Source organism: Rissa tridactyla, chromosome W, assembly GCF_028500815.1.
Source record: "Rissa tridactyla isolate bRisTri1 chromosome W, bRisTri1.patW.cur.20221130, whole genome shotgun sequence".
In the NCBI taxonomy this organism is placed as follows: domain Eukaryota; kingdom Metazoa; phylum Chordata; class Aves; order Charadriiformes; family Laridae; genus Rissa; species Rissa tridactyla.
In genome coordinates, this window is record NC_071496.1 from 26689516 (window position 1) to 26701770 (window position 12255).

Here is a 12255-nt window from a genome sequence, read left to right on the forward strand (position 1 = left end):
CAGAGTGGCCATGCTAGTTCAGGAGCACGACTAGACTGAAGGTGCAGTCCACTATTAGTGTATCCAAATCATAATAGTTTAATACATATTAAACGCGACTGGACTGATAGTGCTGAATTGGGCATCACTCAGAATTTAAACCTAGCCGCACCTAGCCTCCCACCTCGGTGAGGAGTGTTAGAACGCAAGGGGGTTCATCTTCTGCCAAAACCGCTTGGCCCCTTTTCACGCAACAGAATTTTGGCGTAGTCGGCAGGATTGCCATGGATAAACTGCTGCAAAAATATGATTGTGCCCCTTCCCAGGCTGGGAAGGAGTGGGCCCATAAATTTTGGAAGGATGAAGAGAAAGTGGTGGAACGTATTGAAGAGTGTCGGGCTTCACAGAAGCTCAGAGCGGGGAAAGGCAAAGGTGTGATCTGTGCGGTGTTAGGCGCCTGTTTATCTCGTGCACAACAAGAAGGTAGGGAAACCCCTGCTCCTAATCTGATTTCTGCTGTAGAATATGCAACTCTGAAATCGGAAAAATGAGGTGCTGAAGTCATCACTAGCTTTTCAGAAGGAGACAGGAGAAAAATTAAGAACTCAAGTTGATAAACTTGTGAGTGAGAATGAATGTTTAGGGAACCATAATGCTCGACTCGGGAATGAAAATCTCCAACTTAAAGGTGAAAATCACCAACTTAAAATGTTATTGGAAAGGGTGGCTGGGCTCTTAGATAAAATGCAGCCCTCGACCCAAGTCCAACAAATTTGTAAATTAATGTGTTATCCAAATTCCGGAACCCAGACCGGAGATTTTTGGTCTAATAGTGAAGATGAGGAAGAAGATGAGGAGAGAAGGACTTTTACTGTGAAATCTCGAGTCTTTCCTTTACGACCTCTGATTAAAACTGAAACCACAGTTGATGAGGATGATGATGAAGTCCGCAACACTGTGCGTACTATTCCGTGGACACCAACAGAGTTAGCAAAAATAAGGGAAAAATATTCGAGGCGGCCAGAAGAATCGGCTGTTGAGTATGTGTGGCGAGTTTCTTCTGAAGGGGGGGGAACAGAATTATGTTGAGTGAGGAAGAAGCAGGAGACTCTTGGTAACCAAGAGTGTTTTTAACAACTATACCTGATGGATCTCGCCCTCTTTCTAACCCCGTCGGTCAAATAAGACCGAGCAGATTTCCTTTTCCTTTGTGTCTTACAGGAACCTTGGATGAGCTGTACATGGACAGACGAACTATTACCCCCTCACAATGGTAGAAGAGAGATGTAACTGGTATCTTAGGAACAGGCCTGGGAGTCTTAAATAGTATAGATGCTGAGATACTTGCCAACAAACTAGTCACAACCACTACTGATCTGGACAAATTAAGACATCCCCTACAGTCCTCTCTATTAGCATTGGGAAACCACCAACGGCTTTTATCGAATATATTGCCTCAGTGGGAAGAAACGGGTGAAAAAGACCATCAGCTGATCACAAATGCACTTGGTACAACACAAAACAATGTTTCCTTGGCTCTTAGTTGTATCCGACCCAATTGTGGATGCAATCTATGACAGCCGCAATCATAAGGGAAGGTGAAAAAGGCACCTTGCTTGAGGAGAAATAACTGGACTCCAGATGATCCAATGTGAATCAACAGAAGCCGTTTATTAAGCACAGATCATCATCTTTTATACCCTGTGTTGTAGCCATACACGCGACTCACTTATTTCTGATTAGCTAGTTACACTGTCCACGTGCTGTCCATGCAGTTCATTCACACATCAGATTGGTTACAAGAATTCACATAGTAAATTGCTTAGTCATTAGCACAACATGTTTTCTACCTTCTCAGTTCCCGTTTTTCCCATGTACTAATTCCATCTTCTACCACCTGTTTTGCCCTTAATCTAATCTCTCACAGTAGGGAGGCTGGCTCACATGACCATTTTCTCTCAGACACATTCCTACAATACCCCCTTTTTCTTCTTGAGCCAGCCAGACCTTATGCATGGCATTTTCTATCATGTCAGTCACTTTGCGGAGAACACACGAGGCTACCATAATCAATAATAATATAACTAACAATAGCATGAGCCCTTGTTTTAGGAAGTCTGATAACCATCCCGTTATACCCCATGAGCTTAACCAATCATCGAAACCGCTTTTAACTTGAACATGTTATCCTTCAGATCCCGTAACTGCTTATGAATGGATGATGAGTGGTCAGAAAGGTTCATACAACACATACCTTCAAAATCTTCACATCCATGACCCTGAGCCAACAGCAAAAATCAATCATCACCCCTGTGGTGTCTCCACAAAAGTTCACTAGGGTCGTGTTAAATGTTGGGTAAACTGAATTGAATCCTGCTGTATTAAAAGAAGCCGAAATACCAAGGGTTCTCAATTTTGTGCTCAGCTGCAACTTCCAATCACAAGGATAAGCCCGACACTAATTCTCAGTGGCATCTTCAAATATCAGTACCCTTGCCCTTCTTTCTGCGCTGTAGATGACCGAACCTGTTGCTACAGTGACGTACTACCTGTTCCCACTAGTCCTCCGGAACCGACCAAACCTCTGGCAGTAGCACTGTGTAACAGCACTGTATGCCACACCTTGACCAATCCTTGTGAATGGTAGACTTCCCTAATCTCCTGTCACTCAGCCAGCTCGTGTTGAGGTGAACCTGACTCTCTGTACTCTGTTGCAATAGCTAAACGAATTAAACCCATCACCTTACTTAGTTCTTTATTAAAACACACAGCACACCGGATTTAAAATACACAGCACACCGGATTAAAAACACACAGCATACCCCGTCACTTTACCTAATTCCTTATTAAAATACACAGCACACTAGAATTAAAATACACAGCACACCGGATTTAAAACACACAGCACACCGGGCCGCAGCACGTGGTCTTTCAAACCACCACCGGCCTCAACAATCCTCACAAGGCACAAGGGTCTATGGGTCACAGTTCCACACCTAGGGCACTGCACTTCTTCAGCCCTCATCGTCGTTGTTGGTATTGTGGGGTAACTCATTTGAATCCGTCTGCTCAAACCAGGGCTTTATCCACTTGGCTGGTACCCATCTGGTTCCGGCATCTGTAACGACACAGGCATATCCTCGACCCCAGGTTAATAGTCTACACGGTCCTTCCCACTTCCCCGTCACACTGTTTTTAACTGCTACCATGCCATTTTCCTGCCTAAAATCTCCCAGGTCTCTCTGCAGGCCTGCGCCGTGCCGCACGATTGGAGGTACAAGGCAGTGTTGAGGAAGGCGTAGGAAGTTCAGGACGTAAACGGCTTTGTTCAGTCGATCTACAGGACTCAGCCCTTGCTCTCCCCCTTTTTGTTTTTGAAGCAAATTTTTTAAAGACTGGTTCATGCGTTCCACTATGGCTTGACCCGTCGGAGAATGTGGTGTGCCAGTCACATGTGTAATGCCCCACAGCTGTAGAAATACCTCTGTTGAACGGGCTACATACCCTGGGCCATTATCAGTCTTTATCACACACGGTACACCTAAGGCTGCAAACGCGGATCGCAAATGCTTTCATACATGTTTACTAGATTCACCAGTCTGCGCAGTTGCCCAAGTTGCAGTTGAATAACAGTCTACACTCAGGTGTATAAATTTCAGTTTTCCAAATTCTGACACATGGGTTACATCAGTCTGCCAGAACTCCAAAGGTCCATGCCCTCGGGGACTGATGCCTGGGTTGAAGTTAGGTATAAATGGTTGACAATCAGCACAAGTTCACACAATATCATGTGCTTGTTGTTGTGTTAAAGAAAATTGCTTCCTCAATGCCTTCGCATTTCGATGAAAAGAAATCATGCGACATTTCAGCTTGCTGCATAATGTTCGGAGTTGTTACCAACAGTGTGATAATCCGCAACTGTGTTTCCCTCAGTTAAAGGACCAAGTAAACAGCTATGAGAGTGTATGTGGACAATAAAATAAGGAAACTGTCTTTTTCATAAAAGCAACATTAATCGCAGTAAGAGACTAAATAACAATCGGTTCTCTACTTGTTTTATAAATGCTCCTTCAAGTCTTTGAACAATACCAGTAACATATTGAGAGTCTGCCTACATTTAACAGTTCCTGTTGAAATAAGTCCAAAGCCTTTACTGTGTCCCTGAACCATCTACAAACACCGAACAAGTGCCATCAAGAGGCTTTGGTGCTAGCAGGGTGTGCGGCTGTAAAGGAATTTGTGAAAGTGACTGCAATAGTCTGTGCCAGGGGAAAGAGTAATTTATTTGCCCAATATAATGTACTAAGGAGGTTAAGACTTTGGGATAACCAAGGGTCAAGGTCATCCTTTTTGATGGGGACATGTATGTGGCTTGGATCCATTCCAGAAAGCTGCTGACAGCACAAGCGACCCTGGGAAAACAATCGTGGTAACATTTCAATCATCATAGTTACTGGTTTTGAAAAGGTATGTGGCAAAAATACCCACTCTAATGCAGTCAGGCTCTTTGCGAGTGCATCATCCCACTGTCCTGTCAGGGCATAAAGTTGAAATTCTTGTAGGAAGGTGTTCAATGTGTCTTGCAGCAGTAGTAGACTATATCTTATCTGCAACATGCTGTAATGCCTTCTGAGCTGTTGGGGTTAATGAACATAGAACTTATGGGGGGGGGGCGGGGGCAGACACAGTGCTTCAGGGCATCCCCTGTACCTTCAAAGTGTGCTCATGTCTCTCTCCCCCTCTCTGACCCGAGACAGCCCCCTTATATCCTGCACTGGATTGAGTGGAGAAGTACAGGCTAGAGTCGCTGCACGCGTGGCCAGTGCATGCAGCGAGTCCCACCAGACTCTCCTGCACTGGACTGAGTAGAAAAGTACAGGCCAGAGTTGCTGCACACGTGGCCAGCGTATGCAGCAAGTCTCACCAAACTCATGATCTCACCAAACACACTTTTCACGCAACACCATAGCAGGGCAGATCCTCAGCTGCTGCAAACCGGCATAGCATCACTGAAACCATTTTACCCAAAATGAAAAGCTAGGGTAACCCTAAACACCCCGGGTTTGGCACACAGCAAAAATGATAGAATATCTTACATAGCCAGGGCAATACTTTAGTATCAAGACACATTAAAATAACAAGTTTCAAGATCTTCTCAGGGTACATCTCTTTGAACTGTGAAGTTTGTTATTTTTGATCATTTTACAAATCCTTTATGGGAAAAAATATTTTCCAAATAAAATATTCTGCACAGACTGGACTGTTAAACAGTATCTAGTGTCTACATATATAAAACAGGAAAGTCATTAAAGGATTGTCAGGTGGTATTCTTCCAGAGTCTCTATTTTATTTACCTCAAAAATGATCATAGCATGCCACCTTAAGACAGCTATGATTGGTTTAATCAAGGTTATTTGTTGGCGAGCATTGATTGTATATGTCACTGTGACCTATAAACATAGGGTTCAGCTAATTTTTTCTCTCTCTGAAATTCTTGTCGGGGTAAATTATTGACTTCCATTACTAATTATGATTCAACAAAGCGTCCAGCCACTGCTGCAATAGAAGACTTTCTACTTTCCTACACTGTAGCTAACAGTTTCTGAGCTAGTGACTCTGAACTCCTTTAGAATCAAGAGGAAAAGAGATGCTGCTAGCACACAACTCATCTCATCCTAAAGCAAATGTCAAGAGGAGGTCAGATGAATGTCACCTTAACATGTAGGACATATGAGAAATACATGAAATAGAATTACAGTTGGAGAAACAGGAAAGAGTTCATGTGCTTGTTTTATGTGACTTCAAAGTGAAATGAAATCAGGTCCTTCTGAACTGTCAACACTAAAGCACTTGTGGTCCTCCAGGCCCCCCCGGTCTCCAGTACCAGTTTTGATGTCTCCACACTCTTGCACTGAGTAAGAAAAGGATCCTATGAACTTCTATGGGAAATTCCATTGTTAAGAACTGACATTGGTGTGATGTCATTAACACATTTCTTTAATTATTTCAAAGATGTTTTCAAATTACGACGACATTATCCAGGTCCCCTGAAATCAAAAAGGACCTCCCATTTAGTTCAATGCCTTGTGGGTGATCAAATATGAAATATATATATATGCATCAGGAGAGAACTCTATCTCTCATCAGCAAGTGTTAATTATTTTGGAATTGTGTCATGTTAGTACTTTTCTTTGTTGGTGACCTGTTGCCTTTTACACAGTTTTGCTTAAACATATTTCCATCATGTGCTCTTGTTCCAGTTTCCGTGACAAAAAAATCCATGATGATGGGTGATACAGGTTTGTCTTTCAATCAAGTTAAGTCAGTTTAGCAAGGTTAAGATTACTAGAAAGACTAATACACTTGAAGGCATGTTATCTGTTATCACTGAAGTCACATGTGGAATACAAGCAGCTCCTGAAAAGCCTTCATGAATTTCCGAAACAGCTTGATAAAAGTTACCTTGCATTTAACTTACAGTCCATCCAAGCCAAGATAATACTATGTTTTGGGAAGTATTTCTTTTCACACTTCCAAATATACTTCACCTTTTCACTTTGTCATGAATTCATTAAGTTCAAAGATCTCAGTATCTGAAGACAAAGTCCACAATGTCAATATGCTATCTGTTGTTATGTGAAACGCATCTTCTCAAGGGTCACCTTGGCTTATGTCAGTAAATATCTGGGACTATCTTCTTATATTTGTTCAGTTGCATAATTTTATCAAATTTTCTGCCATACGTTTTTAGTATTTATAATAAATAGTGTGTTATAAGTACATTACTATGCTTTTCTCCCAACAATGATTTCCAATTTCTCAATTTGTTTATTATCAGCTCAGGACATGTCACAACCAGATTACTTGCTTACGGGTTACTGGTAGGTCCATTAGCAAGCTTGTTGTGATAGACTGTACCGTCATTAGCATGTAGAAATATTTCTTAATTCTTCTGTGTATTATGCTAGCAATTTACTTTACCCAAGCTGGATTTTGATAGATACTGCTGATATGTCCTGTTGTGGTTAAACCCCAGCCAGCAACTAGAACCAAGCAGCTGCTTGCTCACCACCCACCCCACCCCTCACCCCCACTCTGTCCAGTTTGGATGGGGGAGAGAATTGGAAGAGTAAAAGTGAGGAAAAAATCGTGGGTTGACATTAAGACAGTTTAATAAGTAGAGCAAAAGCCGTGCATGCAAGCAAAGCAAAGCAAGAAATTCATTCACTGCTTTACATTGGCAGGCAGGTGTTCAGCCATCTCCAGGAAAGCAGGGCTCCATCACATGTAATGGTTACTTGGGAAGACAAATGACATAACTCCGAACATCCCCCCCTTCCTTCTTCTTCCCCCAAGCTTTATATACTGAGCATGAAGTCATATAGTATGGAATATTCCTTTGGTCAGTTGGGGGTCAGCTGTCCTGGCTGTGTCTCCTCCCAACTTCTTGTGCCCCCTGAGCCTGCTTCCTGGCCAGACAATATGAGGAGCAGAAAAGGCCTTGATTGCTTAGCAACAACCCAAAACATCAATGTTTTACTAACACTATTCTCATCCCAAATCTAAAACATCGCACTATACCAGCTGCTAGCAAGAAAGTCAACTTCATCCCAGCCGAAATCACAACAATCTATATAACATGTTTGTATTGCTGTTTTCCATCCAAGTTCTGTATGTCTTAATTTGTGCTTTCTATCTTTCTGTGATGGATAAACCATATTTGTAATTTCACCGAATAAATTGTTTACTTCAGTGCTCACATGGCTTTACATACGCAAGTCTATGGGGCCGCATGGGATCCACCCAAGGGTACTGAGGGAGCTGGTGAAGTGGTCATCAAGCCACTTTCCATCATTTATCAGCAGTCCTGGCTAATAAGGGAGATTCCAGCTGACTGGAGGTTAGCAAAAGTCATGCCCATCTACAAGAAGGGCCACAAGGAGGATCTGGGGAACTATAGGCCTGTCAGTCTGACCTCGGTGCTGGAGAAGGTTATGGAACAGATCATCTTGAGTGTCATCACACAGCAAATACCAAACAACCAGGTGATCAGGCCCAGTCAGCATGGGTTCATGAAAGGCAGGTCCTGCTTGACTAACCTGATCTCCTTCTATGATAAGGTGATCTGCTTAGTGGCTGAGGGAAAGGCTGTGGATGTTGTTTACCTGGACTTTAGTAAAGCCTTTGACACCATTTCCCACAGCATTCTCCTGGAGAAACTGGCTACTCATGGCTTAGACTGGCATACTCCTCGCTGGGTAAAAAACTGACTGGATGGCCATTCCCAAATATTTGTGGTGAATGGAGTTAAATCCAGTTGGCGGCTGGTCACAAGTGGTGTTCCCCAAGGCTCAGTATTGGAGCCAGTTCTGTTTAATATTTTATCAATGATCTGGATGAGGATATTGAGTGCACCCTTAGTAAGTTTGCAGATGACACTAAGTTGGGCAGGAGTGTTGATCTGCTTGAGGGTAGGAAGGATCTACAGAAGGATCTGGACAGGCTGGATTGATGGGCTGAGGTCAATGGTATGAGACTTAACAAGGCCAAGTGCCGGTTCCTGCACTTGGGTCACAACAACCCCATGTTGTACAGGGGTGGGGAAGAGTGGCTGGAGAGCTGCCCAGTGGAAAAGAACCTGGGGGTGTTGGTCAACAGCCAGCTGAATATGAGCTGGCAGTGTGCCCAGGTGGCCAAGAAGGCCAACAGCATCCTGGCTTGTATCAGAAACAGTGTGGTCACCAGGAGTAGGGAAGCAATCATCCCCCTCTACTCAGCACTGGTGAGGCCCCACCTCTAATACTGTGTTCAGTTTTGGGCCCCTCACTACAAGAAAGACATTGAAGTGCTGGAGCGTGTCCAAAGAAGGGCAACCAAGCTGGTGAGGGGTCTGGAGAACAAGTCTTATGAGGAGTGGCTGAGGCAACTGGGATTGTTTAGCCTTGAGAAAAGCAGGCTCAGGGGAGACCTTATCGCTCTCTACAACTACCTGAAAGGAGGCTGTAGAGAGGTGGGAGTCGGTCTCTTTTCCCAGGTAACAAGTGATAGGATGAGAGGAAATGGTCTGAAGTTGTGCCAGGGGAGGTTTAGATTGGATATTAGGAAGTATTTCTTCACTGAAAGGGTTGTAAAGCATTGGAACAGGCTGCCCAGGGATGTGTTTGAGTCACCATCCCTGGAGGTATTTAAAAGTTGTGTAGATGTGGCACTTAGGGACATGGTTTAGTGGTGGACTTGGCAGTGTTAGGTTTACGGTTTGACTCAATGATCTTAAAGGTCTTTTCCAACCTAAATGATTCTGTGATTCTATGATTGTATGTTTCTCTGATTATTTTTTTTTGCTAAGTCTTTTACAAATTGGAATGCCTCATGATTATATCCCTTGAAATGTGCTTCTACTTGGTTTTAAAGTGCCTGCTGTGCCTTGGTGTTACAACTGAGATATGATTCATGCTGCTTGCAGAAAGTCAAAAAGGTCATTGGTCTAGATATAATTCATTTTGTCATTGGCTTCAGTGACTGACGCAACTAATGTCTTGTACTAACATACTAACAATTTACCGAATGTTTTGATTCTCCTTTATTAGAAGAAGACTTATTGCTCCTTTTTTAATATACTTTATTTCATGAGTTGCCATATCATGTTTTTGATAGCAAAGCATTGGAATTACATATATGTAATTCTGCAACTTTTAACAGAATGTTTATTGTATTTTGCTGTCATATCTTTCCCTAAGTATCCTCTTTTCATTATCATGAGCTGCTACTTTTTTACTATCTTGAAAGAATTTCATGAAAGTCATCATTAAAGTGAATACTTAGTTGACCTATAGAAAATTTTTAAATGGAATTTATCTAATAATGGTCAGGCATATGCTGAAATGCCTACCAAGTCCATAAACATGCTATTTTTAGTCTTCACCTCAAGATATTCTCCTCAATTACAGTAACTTCTGGGTTTGCCCAAACATTAACAGCTTGCATATTTGCATTCATAAATTCAGGCTAGTGGTATGCATGCTCCAATGTGTGTTCTAAAATACGCTAGTGATTTCAATACTGAAAGATATCCTATGTGCTTTTAATTAATAGGTCGAAGTTCCTGAAAGGACAATGAAATAACCAAGTAGATAAAGAAAGTAAGTTAGAAAGAAAAAAAGAGTGAGTCTTTCAAAAGGGAAGAAAATACAGCAAATGCACCTATTGGCCGGAAATAGCTCCCTCTCTCAAGTACTTCCAAACACAATGTTTTCTTGTAGATCTCAAAATAGCAATGGCAAGATAAATTATGATATACACAATTCACTCTTCACTGAACTTGACTGGTACTTAGGTGCTTCATTCCAGCTCAGGATCTATCCTCTTCAGATTAAAGAGCTATTATAACTCATTATTTGTTTAGAAACAGATTAATTACATCCCTCCTGTTTTCTCAGAGGCAGACTTTATTCTGCCTAGTGTGAATTATTAAAAACTCTGACCTTGATGCTCTAGCTGAAAGATCAAACATATAAAATCAGCCAACTTTGACATAAACCAGGTGCCATATTTTAGCTGAAGTTCCATTTGATATAGGTTCTTTATCTACATAATTCTACTGATAAAGACACAGCATGTCAGATATAAGAAAAATAAAATGGCTGTGATTTTTGCACAAACTGTACTATATTTGATATAGCTGGAAAACAGCATAGTAAACAGACAAATAAAAAAATTGTTTTGGTTCCAAATCAGACACTTACCTTTTTCACCCTTCGTAAATAGATAAGGTGCAAAGAGGTTATTTGAGGTAGTGGCATATAATGTCTTTTTCTGGCACTGCTGCACTTCATCATTTTTGTCATCATCACCATCATCATAATGTTTCCCAGTTTGTGCCTGATATCCTTTTTCATTCATGAATACTTTCATGTAACCTTTTCCCAACACTTTCCTTGAGTCAATGACCTAGTAGGTCTGCTTTGTCTTGGCCTTTTCAGGCTAAATCTATATAGTGAATAAAGCAGAGCTAGAGAACAGTCTAAACCAGGTCCCTCACTAGTCATGTTTACACAACACAGTATTTGACCCTGGTGTCCTATGTGTCCCATGCAGTTCTTCTGACCCACAGGACTATTCTTTGTGTGCTTTTTTGTTTTCAGATAAAGGTATCTGAAATAATATGAGCACTGTTTTGCAAAGTACCAGTGATGTCACCAGTATGAAACTGAGGTGAGGATATAAAGGCGACCAGGATAGTGTTGGAGGAGGGGGTAGAGTGGAGAAAGCCAAACCTTATATAGCGTTCATCACGCTGCCTAATGGATTCCTAATGCAGTGCTGTAGATGTTGCCGCCTTCTATGCTCCTTTTCTCCTGGAGGCTTTGTGAATACATGCATTGTTTTGGCTCTTTGTTGCCTCAAAAATATCGATTTAATTCAGAAAAAGAACCTCAGCATATTACTTTTCCTTCTGTTCTGGCAGGTTTAGCTCCAGAATAGAACTTTAAGCTCAAAGTAATGCACCATTATTAGTCAGTTCTGATTGCTTAACAGGAAATCATTATTATTGCTCTTTCGTCTAAGTTTGTCCATGCTGCTCCAAAATGGGATCTTCTGGCAGCGCTGTGTGAGAAAACTTGCATCTTGACTTCTGAACCTCCTGAAGGACTCCACAGTGAGTTACAGCACCTGGCCTGTCCAGCCAGGCCAGCCTGCTAGCATGGGTCTCCCAAATTCACAAGCAGCTGTGACTGTATCTGCATCTTTACAACCTGCTTTGCTAAACCACATGGATATATTTGTCAAAATCTGCATTCCTCTCTCTTCTCTGTTTCAGAAAACTATGAGCAACACATTCCTCAATCTTTTGCAGGGCTAGCATCAGTGCCAATAAATTATATGCTTGCAGAGTGAAGACAGTTAGACTTTAAGGATCACATCTTCAAGGCGCTTTCAACTGACCACTAAATCCAGATGCTTAAGTATTTATTGCCAGTACTTTTATATTGCTTTCTTATGCACTGAAGTATTTGTGCTTACAAGACAGGATATCATTGCTATCATATTGCCTCAAAATATATATGCATTTATAACGTTCTCAAATGTCAACAGGCTAAAACAATCAGCCTATCTGATTGCAACAGACGCTAGTGCAGTGTGAGGAGCAGCAGCACTCAGCGGCAAGGGACACATGAGGACAAGGAGAGACTATGAGTGAACAGGGGGCGTTCCCCAAGCAACTGAGCCCAGACCTGCTGATTAGACAAGACAGCAAGGGGCAGAGCCTGCACCCAG

The 12255-nt window shown here is 42.0% G+C and overlaps 1 protein-coding gene across 1 annotated transcript in view; it reads right to left on the reverse strand.

Annotated features, from left to right (window-relative positions):
• The window catches only part of LOC128901914 (ankyrin repeat domain-containing protein 55-like), a 29546-nt gene extending 18656 nt beyond the window's left edge, over positions 1-10890 (reverse strand). Inside the window, 1 exon segment of the mRNA XM_054184059.1 lies at positions 10722-10890. Within this exon segment, the coding sequence (XP_054040034.1) occupies positions 10722-10890 (169 nt within the window).
• Positions 10891-12255: the final 1365 nt, after the last annotated feature.